General features: G+C 42.0%; 1 protein-coding gene across 1 annotated transcript in view; it reads right to left on the bottom strand.

The window, feature by feature from the left end:
* The window catches only part of COG7 (component of oligomeric golgi complex 7), an 83,941-nt gene that overhangs the window by 25,374 nt on the left and 31,622 nt on the right, over positions 1-26,945 (bottom strand). Inside the window, exons 7-10 of the mRNA XM_042921191.1 lie at positions 21,901-22,099; positions 12,646-12,773; positions 11,570-11,724; positions 6,077-6,193 (exon numbers count right to left, since the gene is read on the bottom strand). Coding sequence (XP_042777125.1) covers positions 6,077-6,193; positions 11,570-11,724; positions 12,646-12,773; positions 21,901-22,099 — 599 coding nt within the window. The remainder of the gene's footprint in view (positions 1-6,076; positions 6,194-11,569; positions 11,725-12,645; positions 12,774-21,900; positions 22,100-26,945) is intronic.

The following is a 26,945-nucleotide window of genomic DNA, read 5'->3' as shown; positions in this document are numbered from 1 at the left end:
GGCTGGCTCAGTCGGAAGAGCATGCAACTCTTGATCTCGGGGTCGTGAGTCGGAGCCCCACATGAGGTGCGGAGATTACTTATTTAAATAAATTTTTAAAAACTTTAAAATAAAATTTAAAAATCAACGATACATTTAAAAAATCATTCACCACAATCAAGTGGGATTTATTCCCAGGATGCAATGGTGGTTCAATATTTGCATATCAATCAACGTGACAGATCACAAGAGAAAGGATAAAAATCACGCCATCAGGGGCGCCTGAATGGCTTAGTCGGTTAAGCATCCGACTCTTGATTTTGGCTCAGGTCTTGATCTTGCAGTTCATGAGATCGAGCCCCATGTCAGGCTCTGTGCTCACAGCACAGGGCCTGCTTGGGATTCTCTCTCTCACTCTCTCTCTCTCTCTCTCTCTGCCCCTCCCCTGTTCACACTCTCTCTCTCAAAACAAACATTTTTTTTAAATTTTTTTTTAATCTTTATTTTTGAGAGAGAGAGACAGAGTGTGAGTGGGAGGGGCAGAGAGAGAGGGAGACACCGAATCTGAAGCAGGCTCCAGGCTCTGAGCTGTCAGCACAGAACAGAGCCAGATGCAGGGCTTGAACTCATGAACTGCGAGATCATGACCTGAGCCAAAGTCTGACACTCAACCAACTGAGCCATTCAGGTGCCCCCAAATAAACACTTTTTAAAAGTCATATGATCATCTTAATAGATGCAGAAAAATCATCTGACAAAGTACAACATCCATTCATGATAAAAACTCTCTAACAAAGTAGGTTTAGAGGGAGCATACCTCAACATAATGAAGGCCATTTTTGAAAAACCCACAACTAATATCCTCAATGATGAAAAACAGAGAAGAGCTTTTCTCCTAAGGTCAGGAAGAAGACGAGAATGTCTGCTCTCACCACTGTTATTCAACATAGTACTGAAGTCCTGGCCTCAGCAATCGGGCAACAAAAAGAAATAGAAGGCATCCAAATTGGTAAGGAAGAAGTAAAACTTTCACTATTTGCAGATGACACAATACAATATAGAGAAAACCCTAAAGAGTCGACCAAAAAACTGCTAGAACTGATCAATGAATTCAGTAAAGTCAAAGGATACAAAATCAATGCATAGAAATTTGTTATATTTTTTACACTAATAATGAAGAAGCAGAATAAGAAATTAAGAAAACAATCCTATTTACAACTGTACCAAAAATAATAAAACACTTAGGAATACACTTGACCAAAGAGATAAAAGACCTGTACTTTGAAAACTATAAAACTCTAATGAAAGAAATTGAAGACGGTACAAATAGAAAGATGTTCCATGCTCATGGACTGGAAGAAACAACATTCTTAAGATGTCTCCACTACCGGAAGCAATCTATAGATTTAATGGAAGCCCTATCAAAATACCACCAGCATTTTGCATAGAACTACAACAAATCATCTTAAAACCTGAAGGGAACCACAAAAGACCCCAAATAGCCAAAGCAACCTTGAGAAAGATGAACAAAGCTGGAGGCATCATAATTCCAGATTTCAAGATATACTACAAAGCTGTAGTAATCAAAACAGTATGGCGTTGGCACAAAAATAGACACAGAGTTCAATGGAACAGAATAGAAAGCTCAGAAATACACCCACGCATATAGGGTCCATTAATCTACAACAAAGGAGGCAAGAATATACAAAGGAGAAAAATAAATCTCTTCAACAAATGGTGTTGGGAAAACTGGACAGCAACATGCAAAATAATGAAACCGGACCACTTTCTTACACCACACACAAACATAAACTCAAAATGGATTAAAGCTTAAATATGAGACCTGAAATCATAAAACTTCTGGGAGAAAATATAGGCAATAATTTCTTTGACATCAGCCATAAAAACATTTTTCTAAACGTGTCTCCTCAGGCAAGAGAAACCAAAGTGAAATTAAACTATTGGGACTACACGACCAAAATAAAAAGCTTTTGCTTTTTGTGAAAGTAACCATCAACAAAACAAAAAGGCAATTTACTAAATGGGAGAAGATATTTGCAAATGATGGGCTAATATCCAAAATATATAAAGAATATATACAACTCAACACCAAAAAACCCAAATAATCCAATTAAAAAATGAGCAGAGGACTGAATAGATGTTTTTCCAAAAAAGATACACAAATGGTCAACAGACACATGAAAACATGCTCAGCATCAGTCATCACCAGGGAAATGCAAATCAAAACCACAATGAGATACCACCTCACACCTGTCAGAATGGCTACAATCAAAAATACAAGAAATAATAAGCATTGGCGAGGATGTGGAGAAAAAGGAACCCTCCTGTGATGTTGGTGGGATTGCAACTGGTGCAGCCAATGTAGAAAACAGTATGGAGCTTCCTCAAAAAAGTAAAAATAGAATTACTATATGCTCCAGTAATTTCACTACTAGCTATTGACCAAAAGAAAACAAAAATACTAATTCAAAAGATATACCCACCCCCATGTTTAGTGCAACATTATTTACAATAGCCAAGACATGGAAGCAACCCAAATGTCCATCCACAAATACCATATACACTTGGATAAAGTGTATGTGGTATGTATGTATATATGTATGTATTTATACATACACCTACATATATATACCTATATACATATATATACATATATATAGACGTATATATATATGTGTATATATGTATACATATATATATATACCACATACATGTATGTGTGTGTATACACACACACACACACACACACACACACACACTGGACTATTAGTCATAAAATAGAATGAAAAATCTTGCCCTCTGCAACAACATGGATGGATCTAGTGGGTATAATGCTAAGTGAAATAAGTCAGTCAGAAAGATACCACAGGATTTCACTCATATGTGGAATTTAAGAAACAAAACAAAGAAAAAAAGAGACAGAGTCGTAAATACAGAGGACAAACCGGTGATTGCCAGAGGGGAGATGGGTAGAGGGACAGGTGAAATAGATAAAGGGGATTAAAAAAAATTAAATTTAAATTTAAAAATCAAAATTCATTACTTAGTATTTGTTAGATGTCTGCTATGTACAAGGCAAAGAAAACTATTTTGATACTAGAAGTTATCTCTCTGATCACATGAAAGGCAGATGAAGATTAATCCACTTGGCTTCTCAGAGATAAGCCTGAATGACCATCATACCTGTATTTAATAATCCTTTAATTTTCAAGTAATTTTATGCTGGGCCTCCAACTCCAGGTGCTGAGTCCTTCAACACCAAACTATAATGTCAGGACAAATCCAAGGATTAAAAAACATCTAAAGTCTGGTTAATTTTTAACTTTCTCTAAAAGTGCCTATCATCACCGGGGTATCTAGGCATTCCATCATAAGAAAGGTTTATGAGAAAGCGAAATATTCCACTTTTCACTTGCCTCAGGTACAACAGAATAACCTTGTACATAGTATTTTCTGGTGTACCAAGCCACCAGCGACGATAGGGGATACAGTTAGCATCTAGAACATTAAATTTCATCCCCCCAAAATAAAAGTCCAGATCAGAGCCCATGAAGAGATGATCCCTGGGAGGCCCTGGATCAGAGCAGATCCAGGGTCTGGATGTGCCGGATGTGTGGGCCACCACGCTGAGACCTACAGGTGGCACCGGCACCCTGTGCACACTACCTAGGCCAGGGGTCAGGCAAGTGGGTGAAGAGCAGCCTCCCTCTTCTGAATGTACATCCCTGAAGAGCAGTTTTAAGGAAAAGAAATTTTTTTTTAAATTTATTTATTTTTTTAATTTACATCCAAATTAGCATATAGTGCAACAATGATTTCAGGAGTAGATTCCTTAGTGCCCGCTACCCATTTAGCCCATCCCCCCCACACCCCTCCAGTAACCCTCTGTTTGTTCTCCATGTTTATGAGTCTCTTATGCTTTGTCCCCCTCCATTTTTACATTATTTTTGTTTCCCTTCCCTTATGTTCATCTGTTTTATCTCTTGAAGTCCTCATATGAGTGAAGTCATATGATATTTGTCTTTCTTTGACTGACTTATTTCACTTAGCATAATACCCTCCAGTTCCATCCACGTAGTTGCAAATGGCAAGATTTCATTCTTTTTTGATTGCCGAGTAATACTCCATTGCATATATATACCACATCTTCTTTATCCATGCATCCATCAATGGACTTTTGGGCTCTTTCCATCCTTTGGCTATTGTTGGTAGTGCTGCTATAAACATGGGGTGCATGTATCCCTTAGAAACAGCACACCTGTATCCCGTGGAGAAATGCCTAGTAGTGCAATTGCTGGGTCGTAGGGTAGTTCTATTTTTAGTTTTTTGAGGAACCTCCATACTGTTCTCCAGAGTGGCTGCACCAGCTTGCATTCCCAGGGAAAAGAAATTCTTGATTGCTTTTGACCTCGGCCTAATAGGAGAGCTACTACCATGCACAGTAGTGGGAGAGCAAGAGCACAAGAGGACATATGGCCAGGCTACTGGGACTTCAGCTGTCAGCCCCAGGAAGTGAACCCAGTGCTTCTAGAGCTTCCAAGCTTTAAGTGATATTAGAAATCTGAACTGGGGCACCTGAGTGGCTCAGTCAGTTAAGTGTCTGACATCAACTCAGGTCACGGTCTCAAGACTCGCGGGTTCGATCCCCACGTCAGGCTCTGTGCTGACAGCTCAGAGCCTGAAGCCTGCTTCGGATTCTGTATCTCCCTCTTTCTCTGCCCCTCCCCTGCTCACATCTGTCCCTCTCTCTCAAAAATAAATAAACATTTAAAAAAAATTAGAAATCTGGATTATGTTAAAACTGGTTTTTAAATGTTGAAAACTCACCCAAAATTTTTTAAATGATGTGATCAAACAAACCATGTCCGTAGGTCAGATCTGGCTCCTGATGCAGTCTGCACCTTCTGGCTAGAACTTTCAAGGACCAAACCTTCTTAGGCCACTGCTGATCACATTCCCACCAGGCCTCAGGGCTTGGGGCAACAGGGGTCTATCTATTGGCTCACAGGTCATAGGGGCTACCCCAGAATCTGGCCCTGAACAACCATTTGGGAGGGTCACCTCAATGCCTGTCATGGAACTCTTACATGGTCCTTTTCAGGCCAGATAATGCTGCCTTATCACTTAGTGGTATGGTGCTTAAATCTAAAAACAGGATCTGGGCACCTGGCTGGCTCAGTCAGTAGAGTGTGTGTGACTCTTGCTCTCAGGGTTGTGGGTACGAGCCCCCCACATGGGGTGTAGAGATTATTTTAAAATATAAAATCTTAAAAAATTTAAAAAAATAAATAAAGATAATAAAAACAGTATCCAATCAGCTGTGTATTTTCTAATATGCAAGTTCTAAGTTACTTTAGGCCTGAAAAAGTATAGGCTAAGGGGAAAAAAATCTCACAACAAGTAGAAAATGTGAGTCACCAAAGGAGATAAGGAGCTCATAAAGACTGTTTATGCATTAGGAGTGAGAGAGGTCCTTCTGGTGCTGCTGTTGCTGTTGTTAGTTTTAACTGGCTTGTTTTTAGAGTCTAGAGGTTTTGCTTTAAAAAAAAAAAAAAAGGCAGTGAAAGATGAAAAAGAAATGAACCCCTTACAAACACATTCATCATTTTTACATATTATATGATGCATGTTTATGCTTACTTACTATATGGGGCACATGCTTAAATTACAGCCCTCGGGGCACCTGGGTGGCTCAGTTGAGCATCTGACTCAATTTAGACTCAGGTCATGATCCCAGGGTTGTGGGATTGAGCCCCTGCTTAAGATTCTCTCCCTCCCTCGTGGTGCCTGGGTGGCTCAGTTGGTTAAGCGTCCAACTCTTGATTTGGGCTCAGGTCATGATCTCATGGTTCATGGGTTTGAGCCCCACTTTGGGCTCCGCGCTGGCAGCGCAGGGCCTGCTTGGGATTCTCTCTCTCTTTCCCTCTCTCTCTGCCCCTCCCCCACTCGTTTGCATTCTCTCTCTCAAAATACATAAATAAAAAACTTTAAAGGTTCTCTCCCTCTACTCTCCCTCTCCCCGACTCACAACTATCTCTCTCTTAAATAAAAAATAAAATCACAGCCCTCATTTTACCTAATGGAGTTCTGAAAAGCTGTCCAATCTTCTTGAAAAAGCGAGTTGGGAGGAATATCATCCAGCTTGCACTTCTTTCGTATCGACTGGAGAGTACTGGTGAAATCGGACACGTACCTGTGAGGAAAGAAAACAAAACAGATGGGGATGTCAGCGTCAACTCATATCTGAAGACGCTTGGAATTACGTGGCTTTGGACAAATGGCCAAGGACCTCAAGACCGTTTTGTAGAGGTTCCTGCCGAGCGGTCCGACTGCTTGTGAACTCTGACCACAGAAGGGTCTCCTCTGTATGGCAGGACCATCTTTCTCACCTGGAAGGGCAGCTTTAAGGGAGATGCTCAAGATAAGGAAGGGGACAGCCACTAAGTTGAAGATTCTGGTGACCGGACAGGTGAGAGGTGGGGCTGGTCAATTACTCCTTGGCCCAAAGAATTGTCCTGAAACATCAGCGTCCCACTAGGATACCCGACCATCACCGAGGACACCATAAAGCAGTTCGCCAAAGTCCCCGGTACTTCTGTGGCATTCTTCCCCCCCAAATCTAGATTAAGCAGCCAAGCTCCATGGCAGGCGAGAGCCCACCTTTAATGGCACAGGAGCATGAAACTAGATTCAAAGCTGAAGACCCTCCCTCATCAGATTGCTGTTTGCTCCTGCTGTATACCACATGCTTTCCCTCATGGGAAAGGTTTAACCAGACAGCTTCTTTCACGTGTGTGTTCGAAGCACGTGCTGTCACTAGGCTGGAAGCTCCTGGAGAAGAGGGACTATCCCTTTGTGGCTCATAACCGTTCCCCCAGAAATTAGCATAGGGCTGGCCATAAAAGAGTCACATGGGAACAGTTCCCGAACAAATGCCAGACTGGCAGCGTGGCCTTGGCAAAGTGTGTGGGTGTCTTTGGGCCTCAGCTTCCTCATCCTTAATGACGTCTGCTAAATTGCCTCACAGGGTTGCCGTGATGATAAAATAAGATAAATGAAGTAATATACATAAAAGTTCCCCAGAAAGTAGGAAATGCAAGCTGATGTGGGGTGGTGGTGCCTTTGAGGACATACAGCTCTTGGAACACGAACGAACAAGTACAGGTCCTTGCGTATCACGAAAAGGTCAGGGGAGGTCCTGTTCTCTGGAAACCACAAGGCTCCCTGAAAACCTAGGCCATCTGTGTCCCTCACAAGAAGCCTGACCTCTCTCCCTCCCCAAAGCATTAGCTCGAAGTGAGGAAAGTGGGATGTGACGCCCAGGGCACAGGCCTGAAGAGCAAGCTGGTGTGGAAGAAAGAAAGGCCACAGGCAGCAGAAACTGCTTCAGACCTCTGCGCTGACTACAAGTGACACCGCGGCCCCCTGGACACGGGCCCGAGGCTTTAGAGGGGAGAGCCATGAAACCGATATCCACCCACGGCACCTCCCCTTTGTACCAAGAGGAGGGACAGCTTTCTGTCAGTCCTTGTGGGAGGGGGACGGGCCTCAAGGACCAACAGACGGGGGAAGGCGGGAGGAGGGATGTTGAGGAACACGGCTGTGCTTCAGCCGCAGGAGGTTAACCGACTGTGCTACCGCCCCGCACTATGATGGAAAAGTCTTAGAGGAGCATGCCAAGCAGCGAGGCCCTTGCTCTGCAGGAGCTCAGGATGGCATTCTGGGAGGCCGAGTAAGCAGTAGAGTACTGGGGGAGGGGGTGTCCATTCGGCCACAGTGTTCATCACATCACAGTTTTATCACATTTGTTCCCAAACCTTCCGATTCTCTCTCACAGTAAATGTTCCTGGGGGTCCCTGCCACATAAGAGTCGCTGTGTTAGGGGCTCTGATACATGCTTTCACTTGATACCCACAACTGCCATGAAGATGGCCTCCTCAGTTTACTCAGCGAAAAGACACCGAGGCTCCCAGAGGCCCCAACCGGTAAGCATCAGAGCCAGGGCTAAGCCCAGGTGGCTCCGACCCCAAAGCCCACACTCCTGTTGTAGTTGGGAAGCCCTTGATTCTGAAACCCCTTCTCAGTTGCTATATCCTATGGCTTTACCCTAGTTCAAGTTAGCCCAGCCCCCTCCAACCTCCCCCATGTGCCCCTGCCGTCCTTAATGCCCTCCCCATGACTGAACGATGTCCCCTCCCAACCCTGCTCCAGTTAGCTTCACTCTGATTGCCCTAATTTTACAAACAGCAGCTACTGGGGTAGCTTCAAAATCTTCCCTTCTAGAGGGGACCTAGTTTCACCACATACCCTATATACAGTTTGAATTTTTAATATAGATCTATGTTATTTTTTTAATAAAATTTTTTTAATGTTTTATTTATTTTTGAGAGAGAGAGACAGAACGTGAGCAGGGGAGGGGCAGAGAGAGAGCAAGACACAGAATCCAAAGCAGGCTCCAGGCTCCGAGCTGTCAGCACAGAGCCCGATGCGGGGCTCGAACTCACAGACTGTGAGATCATGACCTGAGCCGAAGTCAGACGCCCAACCAACTGAACCACCCAAGCGCCCCATGTTTATTCATTTTTGAAAGACAGAGAGAGACAGAACACAAACAGGGGTGGGGCGGAGAGAGAGGGGGACACAGAATCTGAAGCAGGCTGCAGGCTCCAGGCTCCAAGCTGTCAGCACAGAGGTCGACACGGAGCTCGAACTCACAAACCAAGAGAACATGACCTGAGCCAAAGTCGGACGCTTAACTGACTGAGCCACCCAGGTGCCCCTGTTATTTTTTTTTTTTAATGAAGTAACCAAAATAACCAACAGAACTGGAAGTAAAAATATCACTCACAAGAGCTGCAGGGGGCAGGGGATAAGAGAGAGGAACTTCCTTAAATAAACCCAGTCCCTCAAGATACAGTAGTTAAGGTTGAGGGGCGCCTGGGTGGCTCTGTCAGTTAAGCATCCAACTCTTGATTTCAGCTCAGGTCATGATCCCAGGGTTGTGCGATCGTTCCCCGAGTTGGGCTCCACACTGAGTGTGGAGCCAGCTTCAGACTCCCTCTCTCTCCCCCTCTGCTCCTCTCCTCCACTCCTGCTCTCCCTCTCTAAAAAGAATTTTTAATGTTTTATTTATTTTTGAGAGAGAGAGAAAATGTGAACCAGGGAGGGTCGGGGGGTCAGGAACAGAGGATCTGAAGCAGGCTCAGCGCTGACAGCAGCAAGTGGGAATGGGGGCTCAAATGGGAACAGTGAGCCGAAGTCAGAGACCTCAACCGGCCAAGTCACTCAGGCACCCCCCTTCTCTAAAATTAAAAAAAAATAATAGTTAAGGTTGATAAAAAATTCTTCTTTACAGAGGGAAGAGCTGAAAAATCTTTCATCTATATAAAATTTTTAATGTTTTATTTACTTTTGAAAGAAAGAGAGAGAGAGAGAGAGAGAGAGAGAGAGAGAGAGAATATGCAAGCAGGGGAGGGGCAGAGAGAGAGAGAGGGGGACAGAGGATCCAAAGCAAGCTCCACATTGACAGCAGCAAGCCCAACTCTGGCCTCAAATTCACGAACCGTGAGATCATGACCTGAGCCAAAGTCAGACACTTAACCGACTGAGCCACCCAGGCAGCTGACATCTTCTTTTAAAAGAGTAAAAGCAAAATGTGCAAGAGTGGGTATTTCTGAGAAGGACTAAGGGTAGAAAGGAAGGGAAGAAGATTTTGACTTTTTAATACTTTTTTGTATTCTAAAAAATTATTCTACAGCATTATTTTTGTTATTTTATAGTAACATTTTTATATATGGATAAAAAATTCTTTCCATCCACAAAGTCCTGGCTGGTGCTGGAGACAGAAAGTAGTTTTGTCTGATCAGACTTGTTGCTCGTGCTTCTTAGAAAAGTGAACGCATCTGGGCTCACCTGGCTGCACCTCTGTCTGAGAGCAGGGCGTGGGTCCTTGGCAGCCCTAACGTCTACACTGGGAGCTGCCCTCCGGAGGTGGTAACTGCCCACTGCACCACAGACCTCAGAGCTCACAGGGGCGTGCCCAGTATTTCTGGAATGCCAAAAGCTCCCTAAAATTTACTACAGGAAAACAGCCTTCAGTTCAATTAAAAAAAATTTCTCGAGACTGAGGGTGACTTCATTGTAGAACAAGCTACCAAAGGAAGGTCTTTGGAGAGCCTAAGAACATATCTGTCTCTAAGTGGGAGACTGCAGCAGACCGACCTGAGGGCCCTCACGCCTCAACTGCACGGGTCAGAAAATCCAGCCTTATGCTGCTTGCTCACTTGTTCCTAACTCAGCGTGATTTAGGGTCCTCTTCTTTCTCTCCACAGCTCTGTTGCAATGGAATTCACACACCACACAATTCACCCATTTAAAGAGTACAACCCAGTGATTTTAGTGTAGTCACAGGGCTGTGTGACCATCACCAATCAACTTGAGAACATGTTCATCACCTGAAAAAAAAGCCCTGTGTCTTTTGGTATTGAACCCCCATCTCCTCCAAATGTCCACCTCTCCTCAGCCAGGGGAGAATCTATTTTCTGTTCCTACCCACTTGCCTGTTTTCGATCCTTCATACAGGTGGAATCATACAGCATGTGGTCTTTTGTGACTGACCTCCTTCACTTAGCATGACGTATTTCTCTCATTTTTATATTTTTAGCTACACAAGAAATGCATGACTATATGCTTTTTTAAAAATCAGAAAATAACAAAGCTAAATCCTCTATGAATACCACCCTAGTCCTTCCCTCCTTTCCTACCTCCCCAAAGATAACAGATGTTTTGAGTTTGTGGCCTAACCTTCCAGGCATTAGAGCTCAGCAAACCTTTTTTCTGCTAAGGTCCCATTATTTTAGGTTTTGAGGGTCCCAAGGTCTCTGCTCTAACTACTCACTTCTACCTTCATAGACCATAGATAAGGGAATGGACATGGCTGTGTTGCAATAAAACTTTATTTACAAAAACAGAGGGCAGGCCAGATTTGGCTCATGTGTTAAGAGTTTGTTGACACCTCTTCTACAGGAATATATAATGCATGTTAAAGCATGGAAAACAAACAAACAAACAAACAAAACAAGATCCAGAACAGGGATTGCTACTCTAGGCTATTTTGTAAGTGAAATTTTCCTGGAATACAGCCATGCCCATTCATTTATGTGTCATCTACCGAAGTTTCTATTGACCATAAGGCCCAAAAGCTTAAAATGCTTATCATCTGGCCCTCTGCAGAAAAAGTCTGCTGAACCCTGCTATGGAAAGTATACCCTATTTTTTTATGGTGTTTTCACATACTGTATTAGACTCTACATAGGATTCTGCAACTTGCTTTTTTTTTTCACTCAATGAACTCTATCAATGTTGGTATGTGTAGCCCTATTAATACTGTAACTGCCAAATAGAGTTCCCTTGTACAAATATACCATATCTTATTTAGCCATTGCCAAATTCATGGCCATTCAGGTGCTTCTCCAGGGCTCACAGGAGGAACACAGAACGCACGCATTTTCAACTGGGGCAGACAGCGCCCTCCGGAGTAGCCGGCCCTGTCCCCACACCCCAGCCTTACTTGGCAAAGAGGGATTTCAGTGCTGTCAGCAAGCCACAGGTCCCGAGGCCATTGGTGAATCTGATGCATCTGTCAACAGCTGCAGAAGCCAGAGCGAAGAGCTTGTTCACAGAGTGGCTCAGCTCCTGCACACAGTCAATGACCTCCCCGTGCTCCTGGTCAGAAAATATGGACAAACGAAAGCTGCCTCAGGCTCGAGAACAAATGAATAGACAACATTAAGATGGAGGAGACCTCCAAACCTCTTCGCCGGTGGTAAAACCACCCAAGTCAGGTGGCAGACACACAGCGCCAAGCGGCAACAGCCCTCTGGGAGCCTGACCCAAGGGGAGGAAATCGATGTGGCCCGTGAGATCACACATGTGAACTCCTGCCAGAAAAGCAGGATCAAAATCCTGTACTTTTCATCTCTTTCCTCTTTTTCTGTGATTAAGATGGCATCTCCCCCCTGGCTCTAAAGCTAGAATTCAAATTCTCCATATCAGACACTCCAGAAGAATGTAGGAAAAGGAAAATGCTTCCTTCAGGGGCAAGAATGTAACTGAGGCGGAACGGACTTTCTAGGCATGTCCCTGGAAAACAGAAAAATGGCAGGAGGCAGCAGAGTTTAACTAGTGTGAGATCTACTCTTAAATGTCAACTCGCTTCATGCTAGATAACCTTAATATTTGTAATGGGAATGCCTTCTCTTCCCCTCCGAGGCCCGCACAAGCAAACCCACCCCTGGGGCAGGGTCCATGAATGTACAGTTCCTGTGCCCATTTCCATATATTCCTTAGACAAAAGACTGCCATAATAAGAATTTGTCAAATCAGGGAGATCATCAACTTATCCCCGAAAGATTTAAGTCTCTCATTCTGCTGGACCTTTACTTGAGATTTTAAATAGAAAATTGGTAGCATATCTGTGGTTTCATTTTACACTTGGATTGAAAACCCCACAAGGTAATTAAGAGCCTGTTTTTGCACACCTGTTCCCACTCTTTGCACACCTGATGCCACCTCCCCACTTCACCAACCCCGTGGCTGGCAAACCGTATAATTCCTCGATGGCCACCGGCAGTACTATGACATTACCAAGGGCACAGCGCTGATCTGGATGAGGACGTTCTTCTCTTCCATGTCGCCATACTTCAGTTGGTAAGGTTTGTATGGACCATATACAGCCTCCACCAGCTCTGTGACTTTCACCAGGTTGTACTCATCTTAAGGGAATCAAAAATTAAAATTGATGATGAACAAAGAGTCAGAAATTGCTGGAAAAAAAACAGGTGAAAGGTACTGTACGGGAACTTTTCCGGTCTCATCTTGGGGTGACTACATTTTGTCAATTTGCTTTTGTTGTTCATGGAAGTTCCCACAATCACTTCAGTAAATATTTTCATAAATGTGAGCTCTATGTATTATCTGTCCAGAGCACTATTTAAAAAAAATGTTTAAGGTTTATTCATTTTTCAGAGACAGAGAGAGATAGTGTGGGGGGGGGGGTGGGTAGGGGCAGAGAGAGAGGGAGACACAGAATCTGAAGCAGGCTCCAGGTCTGAGCTGTCAGCACAGAGCCCAACGTGGAGCTCAAACTCACAGACCGTGAGATCATGACCCGAGCTGAAGTTGGATGCTTAACCAACTGAGCCACCCAGACGCCCCACAGAGCACTATTAAAGCCACCAACCCCCTTCGTTCCACAACCTGTCATGGTCAAGAATCCCTTCAAATGCTAACTCTAGCCAAGGTCAAGTTGCAGAAGTGCTACAGAGAAAAGGCTCTGCAGGAAGAACACTTTTCCAGAACTTGCAACCCCATATACTAGGCATTCCAAAAAACTCCTATATTCAATACATAAAAAAATGCAAAGCATGTTTGTATCAAAAATCAAAACGGGCATATTCCAGGACATAGCAATTCAGCTTCCAAGTTGAACACTTACCCAAGTGACTTTAGCATCTATTAATAACCTTTGCCTGATGATTATAAAATGTTGATTTCCTGGAGAGTCTGGGTGGCTCAGTCGCGTAAGTGTCCAACTCTTGATTTCAGCTCAGGTCATGATTTCACAGTACATGGGTTCAAGCCCCTCATCGGGCTTCACACTGACAGTACAGAGCCTGCTTGAGATTCTCTGACTCTCCCCCGCTCACGCTCTCTCTCAAAATAAATAAACCTTAAAAAAACTAAAATGGTGATTTCCTAATTCCCTCATTCTTTCTACATCTATATGCAGGCCTTCTTTTGTAAAGAAGAGATTTTCCTCTTTCTCTCTCTTTAATACAATATTCCTGTGAACTCGTGGATTCGTTTTATATTCATTGTGTCATGATCCGTCATTGTTGTTATTCATTTTGATGTTCAAGTTATTTCAAATTTGGTCATTTCAGGCTGCCTCCTTTATCTTTTTGAAACATCCATAATCAGTCTTTGAGTGTATCAGCTGGGATCCAAAATCTTTTCTATAGCCTGCAAGGACCCACAAGGACTGACCTCAGAAGGTGAAAGAGGGAAGCAGTGAAGAGTGAAGGCTCTCCTATCCAAGTTCTCTTGCCTCCTACTTATGTGACTATGTGCCAATGATAGAACTTTCAACACCTGTTCCCTCAACTGTACACTGGGGTTAATAATGGCATCAATCTTTGGCACAAAAACAGACACTCAGATCAATGGAACAGAATAGAGAACACAGAAACGGACCCACAAACGTATGGCCAACTAATTTTTGACAAAGCAGGAAAGAATATCCAATGGAATAAAGACAGTCTTTTCAGCAAATGGTGCTGGGAAAATTGGACACCAACATGCAGAAAAATAAACCTGGACCACTTTCTTACACCATACACAAAAATAAATCAAAATGGATGAAAGACCTAAATGTAAGATAGGAAGCCACCAAAATCCTCAAGGAAAAAGCAGGCAAAATCCCCTTTGACCTCGGCCACAGCAACTTCTTATTCAACACGTCTCCAGAGGCAAGGGAAACCAAAGCAGAAATGAACTACTGGGACCTCATCAAAATAAAAAGCTTCTGCACAGCGAAGGAAACAATCAGCAAAACTAAAAAGGCAACCAATGGAATAGAAGATATTTGCAAATGACGTATCAGATAAAGGGTTAGTGTCCAAAATCTATAGAGAACTTATCAAACTCAACTCCCAAAAAACAAATAATCCAGTGAAGAAATGGGCAAAAGACATGAATAGACACTTCTCCAAAGACGACATCCAGATGACCAACCGACACGAGAAAATGCTCAACATCACTCATCATCAGGGAAATACAAATCAAAACCACAATGAGATACCACCCCACACCTGTCAGAATGGCTAACATTAACAACTCAGGCAACAACAGATGTTGATGAGGATGCAGAAAAAGAGGATCTCTTTTGCATTGCTGGTGGGAATGCAAGCTGGTGCAGCCACTCTGGAAAACAGTATGGAGGTTCCTCAAAAAATTAAAAATAGAACTACCCTACGACCCAGCAGTTGCACTACTAGGCATTTACCCAAGGGATACAGGTGTGCTGTTTCAAAGGGCACATTCACCCCAACGTTTATAACAGCACTATCAACAATAGCCAAAGTATGAAAAGAGCCCAAATGTCCATCGATGGATGAATGGATAAAGAAGACACACACACACACACACACACACACACACACACACACACACACACACACTGAAGTATTACTGGGCAATCAAAAAGAATGAAATCTTGCTGTTTGCAACTACATGCATAGAACTAGAGGGTATTATGCTAAGCAAAATTAGTCATAGAAAGACAAGTATCACATGACTTCACTCATATGGGACTTCAAAGTACAAAACAGATGAACATAAGGGAAGGGAAGCAAAAATAATATAAAAACAGGGGAAGGACAAAACATAAGAGACTCTTAAATACAGAGAACAAACAGAGGGTTGCTGGAGGAGTTATGGGAGGAGGGATGGGCTAAATGGGTAAGGGGCTTAAGGAATCTACTCCTGAAATCATTGTTGCATCGTGTGCTAACTTGGATGTAAATTATAAAAAATAAATTATAGAAAGAAAAAAAATGGCATCAATCTTACAAGGCCTTCATGGAGATTACATAAAATCTCTGTGTAGCATGTGATAACACTTAATAAATGCCAGCTGTCTCTATTGTTACTGCCCAGCCTTTCCCCCTTCACAATTCCCCTGGCCTCCAGCCTTCTTGTGCTTCCTCAGAAGCACTGGGCTCCCTTCTGGTCAGTTCTGTCTGGAAGGACCTTTTTTCTCCCTTACCCTCCTGCATCTGGTCACCTCCCAATCTTCTTTCAGGACTCACTCAGCTGAAGTCACCAGGCTCAATCAGCATTGTTTGTTCATATATTCTCCTAGAACCACTCTGCTTTCTTTCAAAGTACTCATCTCATTTTGTAATTATACACCTATTACTATGATAATTTGGTTATCTCCCACCAGAACAGATGTTGTACGAGAGCAGGGACTGTGTCTGGTTTTGCTCAGTGTTCAGCATTCCAGTACCAGTTCATTTGTAGTTGAGTGAATAAATTAAATATGTTGTGACCTATCCATAATGCAGTCATGAAAAATAACAGGACACACACATATATATAAAACACACACACACAGTTGAGAACCAGAGTTCTCACTGTACAAGAAGAGATGCAGAAGGTAAAGTGGATCTGATTTAGAAGGATCAGTATAAACTGGAGATATGTATTTCCTAGCTCTGTCCACCAAAAGGACCTGAACCCCAGCAACAATGAGCACCCTCAGTGTCCAGACCTTGGTTTCTAAATACCATTTCCCACTAAAAGAAACCTGGCTCCTCGGAAAACATAGGTCTGAGGCAGGAAAAGTATGTGTTCCTGGAATTATTTGTGCCAAACAGCAAGGAAGTACTCAAAGACTGATGGGGACATGTCAAAAAGATACAGGAGGCAACCTAAAGGGGCAACTACTGTCCAAATTTGAAATAATTCAAGCACCAAAATGAATAATGGCAACGGTAAATCATAACACAATGAATAAAAAAAGAATCCATGAATTCATAGTGATATTAAAGTAAAGAAAGGGGGGTGCTTGGGTAGTACAGTTGGCTGGGTGTCCAACTGTTGATCTCCGCTCAGGTCATGATCTCAGTTTGTGAGTTCGAGTCCTGCATCAGGCTCTGTGCTGATGGCATGGAGCCTGCTTGGGATTCTCTCTGTGCCTCCCCCACTTGTGCACACATGCTCTCTCTCTCAAAATAAATAAATAACAAAAATTAAAAAAAATAATAAAGTAAGGAAAGGGGGCACCTGGCTGGCTCAGGAGGAGCATGAAACTCTTGATCTCAGGGTCATGAGTTTAAGCCCCACATGGTGCAGAGATTAAACAAATAAAACTTTTAGGGGTGTCTGGGTAGCTCAGTCGGTTGGGCGTCCCTTCAGCTCAGGTCATGATCTCACAGTCTATGAGTTCAAGTCCCACATCTGGCTCTGTGCTGACAGCTCAGAGCCTGGAGCCTACTTTAGATTCTCCTTCTCTCTCTACCCCTCCCCCACTCACACTCTGTCTCTCTCTCTCTCTCTCAAAAATAAAAAACATTAAAAAATTTTTTAAATAAATAAATAAATAAAACTTTTAAAAAGTGAGGAAAGAAAAAAAATTTCTTCTTTACAAAATAAGGTCTGCAAATAAATGTAGAAGGAATGAGAGAATTAGGGAATTGCCATTTTTTTAAACGTTTATTTATTATTGAGAGTCAGAGACAGACAGAGCATGAGCATAGGAGGGGCAGAGAGAGGAGGAGACACAGAATCCAAAGCAGGCTCCAGGCTCCGAGCTGTCAGCACAGAGCCCAACGCGGGGCTCAAATTCACAAACCGCAATATCATGACCTGAGTCAAAGTCGGATGCTCAACCGACTGAGCCACTCAGGCGCCCTGAGAGTCGCCATTTTATAATCAGTAGTGTGAAAATTTATTCAGGCAAGATTTATCAATGGATGGTAAAGTCACTGAGTAAATGTTCTTTGAGGATTAGTATTTTCCTATCAGCTCAAAGCATCACCCCATGGATTACTTATTAATTACAAAGAGGAAGAGGTACCTTTATAATAGAGAGATCTACTGGATACACTAGATACATCTACCAAGTGATTAATCCAACCATCACCAATAGTTGCACATTATGTGTCTCCTGATGTGATGCCACAGCAAATACACATCATCATCATTAATGTAGTATTCTTGCAAAAATATTTAATCTAAATTTAATCTTCAGGAAACAATCAGACAATTCCAAAATATGGGACATTCCACTAGAAAATTACACTGTATTCTTCAAAGATGTCAATGTCATGAAAGACAAAAGAGAGGTGGGATGACTGTTTCAGATTAAGAGTTTAAAGAGACAAGACAAAAACAAATAAAAAAGAGACAAGACAACCAAATACAATGTATGCACATCGATTGATCTTAATGGGAGGGAGAGGTGGAGAAGCAGCTATAGAGACCTGTGGAACAAATGGAAAAATTTGTGTATTAGGTGACAGTATTGAGTCAGTATTATATTGGGGGGAGGCTGATAACAATAATAAAATATTCTATTAAAAATATTTAAAGGGACACCTGAGTGGCTCAGTCAATTAAGCGTCTGACTTCAGCTCAGGTCATGCTCTCATGGTTTATGAGTTCAAGCCCTGCATTGGGCTCTTTGCTGTCAGCACAGGGCCAGCTTCAAATCCTCTGTCCCCCTCTCTCTCTACCCTCTTCTGTCTCTCTGTCTCTTAAAAGTAAACATTAAAAAAGAAATTAAAAAAAAAAAAGTAAAGGATACAGAGACCCTCTCATTCATGCAGAATCAGTACATATATATAACACAAAATACGGTTTCTAAATGGTAGACTAAGAATGATCTTTCTCCTTCTTTGTGTTTTCTGGGTTTTTCTATAATGAATACCTATTGCTTATTAATTATAAAATCAACTTAAGCTATTTTAGAAAATTAGTTTTTCTATTACATAATTTACATATTTCTAATAATACCATGTACATGCATTAATTACTAAAATAGAAACAACGTTAAAGGCAAAATATAAAGTTAGAAACTATATCTGTAGGGGCGCTGGGGTGGCTCAGTTGGTAAAGCATCTGACTTTGGATTCTGTGTCTCCCTCTCTGCCCCTCCCCTGCTCGCGCTCTCTCTCTCTCAAAAAATAAACAGTAAAAAAAGAAAATACATCTGTAACATACTTGATAAACAATAGGGAAAAAATCCTTCCTACATAAGGATATTTTGGGATAGACACCAAATTTTTAACAGTGGTTATTTCAAGCAAGCTGGGTTTTATAGGAGACTTTCATTTTGTGTTACAGATTTCTATAACACGAATTTTTATAACACGTACTTTGTTGCTTTCAATATTTAATGATATATTATTTTAAATAAATTGCTCTTATAAATTAACCCAAAATAAATCAAACTCCCAAAAATTGAAAAATAGGCAAACGAATAAGCAATTCAAAAAAGAAGTTTATAATATAAATTTAAAACTTGCTAGTAATAAAAGAAATGAAAAATCACAATGAAATGTCATTAACTGTCTAAGAACCTGGCAATGATGGAGAAAAACAAGTAGTGTCCAGTGCAAGTAAGGACATGGGGGATGGACACCCTCAGTCACTATCGACAGACACGAAAATAGGGAGAAACCTTCTCGAGCAAAATATGACAAACATCTTTAAAATGTTCATTTCTTGGCAACTGTAATTCTTAAGCTTATCCTAAGGAATAATCAAAATTTCGGGGCTCAAAATTAATGTGCTGGACTATTCATAATAGTGTTATTTATAATAGTAGATAAAATCATTAAAGTAAGCCATACTTACAAGTGGTCATTAAAAAACATGTCTTTGGGAATGCAAGCTGGTGCAGCTACTCTGGAGAACAGTATGGAGGTTCCTCAAAAAACTAAAAACAGAATTACTCTACAACCAGCAATTGCACCACTAGGTATTTACCCAAGGGATACAGGTGTGCTGTTTCGAAGGGACACATGCACCCCCATGTTTATAGCAGGACTATCAACAATAGCCAAAGTATGGAAAGAGCCCAAATGTCCATCGATGGATGAATGGATAAAGAAGACGTGGTATATATATGCAATGGAGTATACTCAGCAATCAAAAAGAATGAAATCTTGCCCTTTGCAACTATTGGATAGAACTGGAGGGTATTATGCTTAGTGACATTAGTCATTCAGAGAAAGACAAAAATCCTATGACTTGACTCATATGAGGACTTTAAGAGACAAAACAGATGAACATAAGGGAAGGGAAGCAAAAATAATATAAAAACAGGGAGGGGGACAAAGCATAAGAGACTCATAAATATGGAGAACAAACTGAGGGCTGCTGGAGGGGGTGTGGGAGGGGGGCTGGGCTAAATGGGTAAGGGGCATTAAGGAATCTACTGCTGAAATCACTGTTGCACTACGCTAATTTGGATATAAATTAAAAAATAAATAAAATAAAATAATTTAATTTAATTTAATTAAAAAAAAAAAAAAAAACCCATGTCTTGGTCCTGGACAAATGCTAGAAACTGCTACACCTGGGTATGGAGCAAGTTTAGTTCAGAGGCAATTAAAAAATGCTAATAGGCCAAAAACAAAAAAAGGCAACAAATAAAATTAAATACACGTTTAAAAAAAAAAACAAAAAAACCATGTCTTGGGAAAACATTTAATGACACTAAAAAAAATACTCATTATAGGGGCGCCTGGGTGACTCACTCAGTTAAGTGTCCTACTTCGGCTCAGGTCATGATCTCATGGTTTGTGAGTTCGAGCCTCGTGTCAGATTCTGTGCAGACAGTTTGGAGCCTAGATCCTGCTTCAGATTTCGTGTCTCCCTCTCTCTCTCTGCCCCTCCCCCACTCGCACTCTGTCTCTCTTTCTCTTTCCCTCTCAAAAATAAATAAACACTAAAAAAAAACCCTCTCATTATATCATTTTGAGCAAAAAAAGATAATTTAAGTTTGTATGCAACCATTATTTTAAAAGATGTATATGTGTGTAGGTGTATACGTGTATATATTTTTATATGTATTTGTGGAAAATGTGTATTTATATTTGAATTACTAGCAGAAAATACAATGGAAGGCTGCCAGAGGCTCTCTCTGAATGATGACGTTGTGAATCATTTTTACTCTATTTTATTTTTGGGTGTTTCCAAAGTATTTTTAAATTAAAAAAAAAAAATACTTTTTTGGAAACCTTGATAGGAATCATTAAAAATCTAAATTTCCATGGCTGACTAACAAAGCACTTATATGCATTATTCTTTGGAGGGTGGTTCTCTCTTCTTCAGTAATGTCCATCACCAGTGGGAGGAAGGCAACCTGCCCTTTTGCCCTACCTTCATTCCACTCTGCTCCAGCAGGCTACATGGCCTACACTCTAGCCCCATGGACATGGCATCCTGGTCCCCTGGAAGCTACCCACATCCCCCAAGCCTTTCCCACAACCAAGATCTGCCGAGTGAGTGAGCCAAAACACCTATGAATCATCCGGAACTGGAACAATAAACACACTCCCTGGAATGTACAAAGTAATTATAACCAAATGTAATTAAAGGGAATAACTATTAAATAAACCAAGTTAGTGACACATAGCCGCCAAACGGCAGGACAAGGCCTTCCTGAAGCGATTTCCTGATTTGACAGCAGCATGCGTCATGAGATCTTGTGCTACCTGAAAGTTTATGATGCTTTTAACTTACAGGGGAAACAGCTGGGGAAATGTAACACGACATCGCTGTGTTCCCAAATGGGAAGGAGGAGAGCTCTGCTCCCGGACACAGCTGGGGAATGCCCATTTTCCCCACAACCACCCCTAGTCCTAACATGGCCTCCCTGCCCTTAAAACCTTGCTGACGCCCTATCAAAAAGTTCCTCTGACCTATTCGTCCTCTTCAGCTTACTTTTTAGGTTGAGCTGTCTGAGGTCTTGTGACATCTCAAGGGAAGAGGACACTACCTTCCCAATGCAATCTGCTGCCAATTCGAGGCCACTGAGGCCCACCTGCCTCTTGCACATTCTAAGTGCCTGCCAAAATGCCCCTCACTTCCCCAGAGCATGCAAAGCCCCTAGGTAGCACTGGGTTTGGTTAATACATCAGGCAGCAACCATTTCCAATGGCAATGCTTTCATGGAAAAGGCTTCCATATCCGCTGAGAAGGAAAACAAGGATCCCTTCCAAATCTGTAAAATCAGTCATCCGAAAAGACAGACAAACCCAAGCCCCAGAAGCTTCAAAAAAGAGCATGTGAAGACAGGCCAGGGGACTGGGAGGAAGGAGCATTTACGTGGGCGGGAGAGCTGCGCCATCTCCAGCCCCTGGGCAAAGTGGGCGGTGGCATCGTAGAACTCCAGGAGCTTGAGGAGCCCCAGCTCAGGCCCTGCCCTCTCCACGCCTGAGCTGAGGCAGTCAGGCAGGGTGGGCAGCAAGGCCCCCAGAGTCTGAATCAGCAGCACGGTCACCACTTCGTGGGGGTTCTTGAAGACCTGCAGTGGGAGAGAGGTATCTGCATTAGCACAAAGGACCAAGCAGGAACATACCTCTTCAAGAAGCAGTCTCCTGGACGGCTCTCAAAGGAATTTCTCCAACAGCTGGAAAATGGCCTCATCAAGAGCTTTAAGCCCCAAGTGTTCCTTCCCACAAACCCAAACAAGCTCAGAAAGTCAAGTAACTGGCACAACTTGCAACTTGTCCAGAACAATTGGCTACTCCATGTCTATTGCTAGCCACAAGTGACTTTTTTTCAAATTTATCACATGTAGAATTTAGATAGCTACCAAAATCTGGCCAGCAAGGGCTGTGAAGATGACCATGCAGAAACTAGGAGTGCATGGGAGGTGGAGAATAAAACAGAATTAAAGAAGAACACTTCACTGAATCAGGGTTGGAGGACACTTAGTCAGATTTGCACACCAGCCCACAGCCACATCTCCCCTTGACATAGACCTTGGGTTAAGACAGATTTATCTTTTACTCTAAGGACCACCAGGAATAGTGTATCCAGGACCTTTTAGGGTTTTTTTTTTTTTTAATGTTTATTTATTTACATTTGAGAGAGAGAGTGTGTGCCTGAGTGGGGGAAGAACAGAGAGAGAGGGAGAGAAAGGATCCCAAGCAGGCTCCTCGCTGTCAGCGCAGACCCTGGTATGGGGCTCAATCCCACAAACCATGAGATCGTGACTTGAGAGTTGGACACTTAACCGACTGAGCCACCGAGGACCCCAGAGGCCTTTTAGATTATAGATTCACTTATTCACCAAGAGTCTTTTCTTCTATTTTATATACTATTGATCTCTTGGACAAAACTGTAAAAATGTACACGGTACATTTAGAGAGGGCTTCTCGCAGACTCCCCTGTGTTGATTGAATGATTTTTTATTATAATGTGGCTTGAATATGCACAAAAATGAAAACAAGATATAAAACTCTTCTTAGGAACTGTGGTTTATATACACAATGGAATACTACGTGGCAATGAGAAAGAATGAAATATGGCCTTTTGTAGCAACGTGGAACTGGAGAGTGTGATGCTAAGTGAAATAAGTCATACAGAGAAAGACGGATACCGTATGTTTTCACTCTTATGTGGATCCTGAGAAACTTAACAGAAGTTAAGTTTCTTCCCCCACCATGGGGGAGGAGAAGAAAAAAAAAAAAAGGTTAGAGAAGGAGGGAGCCAAAACATAAGAGACTCTTAAAAGCTGAGAACAAACTGAGGGTTGATGGGGGGGTGGGAGGGAGAGGAGGGTGGGTGATGGGTATTGAGGAGGGCACCTGTTGGGATGAGCACTGGGTGTTGTATGGAAACCAATTTGACAATAAATTTCATATTAAAAAAAATGATGTGAATAATAAATCTGTAGGAAAAAAAACCCTGTTCTTAGGTAACTCTAAGGCCACAAAAGGTATAAGCTTAAAAACTATAAAATCAATAAACTCACATTTTTATTAGAAAATACCCCGAGATGAGTGAAAAGGATAACACAACTCCCCAAAAGTTATGGGATACAGCAAAAGTAACACTAAGAGGGAAACTTACAGCTCTAAACACATACATTAAAAAAGAAGAAATATCTCAACTCAACAACCTAACTGCATACATTAAGGAATAAGAAAAAGAAACCAAACCCAAAGCTAGAAGAAGGAAGGAAATAATAGAGATTAGAGCAGAGGTAAATAAAATAAAGAACAGAAAGTTAATTTTAAAAATCAATAGAACTGGTTGGTTCTGTGAAAAGATCAACAAAATTGACAAACCTTGAATTTGTCTGCATGCTTCCTCATGAGAGCATTAGGGTTAAGCCTTCTGGGCAGGGAAACTACATAGGTGATGTTTTGACACCAAAACCATTCTTAAAACAGCAACGTCATCATTCACTGTTGCTCCAGACTCTCACTACCTTCTTGAGAAAGCCAAACTCCTGTCTTAAATTCACAGTTCCTCCCCCCACACATAGCTGCACCAACACAAACCCTCCTATCTCCAGCCAACACATTCCCCTCGCTATCCCCAAACGTGCTATGTGAGAAAGTCAGAAAGACCTTCAGATACCAGCCAGCCCAATGTCCTCATTTGACAGAAGAAACTTGCTGTGAGAAAGTGACCAGAGGAGGAAATGAAAATGGGCCTTCTAGAAAAGGAATCCTGACTCTATGTTTGGTGAGGATGGACTGCACAATGAGAATCTCCTTCACTCTTATCTCCTACTCAGATGACCTGGGGCAGGGGAAGAATTACACTAATTGGCTGGTCAGCTGAAACTATAAAGTCACATCATAGACCTTCAGTGGCAGTTTTTTTACACATTTCAATTAAAACACACTGGGTCTCATACCCAGAGGTGCCCCCTGTCCTTTGAAGAGATCTGGCAAAAGGGATTCTCTGGCACCTGGCCACAGAACCACCACAAAGTCCACACACTAAAGAGCAAACTTAACTCAGGCTATAGAAGCAACCTCAACAGCTCACCTGAAAACAATCTGACCTTACCTCACACCATACACAAAGACTAATTCAAAATGGGCCACAGACCTTACTGTAGAAACTAAGCAAGCTTCTAGGGGCACCTGGGTGCCTCACTTGGTTAAGCATTGACTTGGGCTCAGGTCGTGATCTCACGGTTTGTGGGTTCAAGCCCTGCACTGGGCTCTGTGCTGACAGCTCAGAGCCTGGATCCTGTTTCGGATTGTGTGTCTCCCTCTCTCTGCCCTTCCCCACCTCTCAAAAATGAATAAATGTTAAAAAAAATTTTTTTTTAAAGAAACTAAACAAGGGGCGCCTGGGTGGCGCAGTCGGTTAAGCGTCCGACTTCAGCCAGGTCACGATCTCACGGTCCATGAGTTGGAGCCCCGCGTCAGGCTCTGGGCTGATGGCTCGGAGCCTGGAGCCTGTTTCCGATTCTGTGTCTCCCTCTCTCTCTGCCCCTCCCCCGTTCATGCTATGTCTCTCTCTGTCCCAAAAATAAATAAAAAATGTTGAAAAAAAAAAAAAAAGAAACTAAACAAGCTTCTAGAAGAAAACACAAAAGAGCATCTTTCCAATTTGGAGGTTGGCAATGGTTTCTTACAAAACAATAACCATAAAAGCAAAAATTGATAAATTAGGCTTCAACAAAATCAATACCTCTGTTTAAGCCACAGACTGGAAGGAAGTATCTACAAACTATATCTTACAAAGGATTCTTATCTGAGATATATTAAAAACTCCTACAACTCAATAATAAAATCGCAAATAACCCAATTTTTTGTAATGAGCAAAAGATCTAAGCAGACACCTCACAAAGGAAGATATAAGCACATTGAAAAGGTGTTCAATATTCTTAGTCATCAGGAATATACAAATTAAAACCACAATGAAATACTACAACACACCCACCAGAATGGACTAGCTTAGAAAGACTGACACCACCTAACTTTGGCGAAGATGTGGGGCAATCAGGATGCTCACACACTCATGAGACTATAAAAAGTACAACCACTTTGGAAGAATGTCTGGCAGTTTCTTATAAATCTAAACATACATCTGCCCAATGGTCCAGCAATTCCACTCCTAGATATTTACCCAAGAGATATGAATATGTGTATACACAAAAAGACTTAAGAGAACAATGTTCATTAGCAGCTTTATTCATAATAGCCCCAAAATGGAAATATCCCAGGTGTTCATCAGTATAAGAATGAATAAGCCAACTTTGAAATATTCACACCACGTTAACAGTATTTGGCAATAAAAAGGAACAAACCACTGACTCACACAACAACATAAATGAATCTCACAAACATGCTCAATGAAAGAAACCTTGCAGGAAGAACACACACTGCCTGATTCCGTCTATTTAAAATTCAAAATCAGGGGGCGCCTGGTTGGCTCAGTCGGTTAAGTGTCCGACTTCGGCTCAGGTCATGATCTCACAGTTTGTGAGTTCGAGCCCCGTGTTGCGCTCTGTGCTGACAGCTCGGAGCCTGGAGCCTGCTTCGGATTCTGTGTCTCCCTCTCTCTCTGCCCCTTCCCTGCTTGTACTCTGCTGTCTCAAAAATAATAAAACATTAGAAAGAAAAAAAAAAAAAAACAACTGAAGGGGCGGGGGTGAAAAAAAATTTTTTTAATTAAAAAAAGTTTACAAAAATTTGAAAACAGGCCTAATTTATGGTGGAAAAAAATCAGAGCAGTGGCTGCCTTCAGGGGTGTTGGACTGACTAGGAAGGAGCGTGAGAGAACTTTCTAGAGTGATGGTAATGTCCTCTTATCTTAATGTTCTCTATATCTTAACAGGGATCAGGTTACACGACATTTGTCAAAATTGATCACATAGCATATTTAAGATCATTACATTCCACAATCTTACCTAAAAAGGGGCAGGGAGGGACAAATATTGAACTCTAGTTAATAATATGCATGTTCAGAACTAAATAATGCTTGCAACTTCCTTTGAAATGAATCAAAAAATAAGACCAGTCAACGAATGGAGAAGTACATGGGAAGATGGACAGATTTATGACAGAGCAAACATAGCAAAATGTTCACTGCAGAGTGCAAAAGTGAGTACATGGGTGTTCATCATACAATTCTTTCAACTCTTTTATATGTTGGAAAATTTTCATATTATAATACCGGGGGGTAAATCAGAAGGGGATACATTTACTGTGGTGTCTTTGCTTTTCTTTTGCACTATACTGACCTTCACAAGATGACGGCCACCTATCAGGCTTTTACTTCCCTGAAAAGGAAATGGACCACTGACCAAAAGCATAAATTAGCAGGATTTATAGGATGAGGCCAGAACATAATTTGAGAAGTCTAAATCCTTTTTCTTAGATGATGAAGGGCATATG

This window comes from Panthera leo, chromosome E3, assembly GCF_018350215.1.
Source record: "Panthera leo isolate Ple1 chromosome E3, P.leo_Ple1_pat1.1, whole genome shotgun sequence".
NCBI classification, from domain to species: Eukaryota; Metazoa; Chordata; class Mammalia; order Carnivora; family Felidae; genus Panthera; species Panthera leo.
This window is presented reverse-complemented; position numbering and strand designations above follow the sequence as displayed.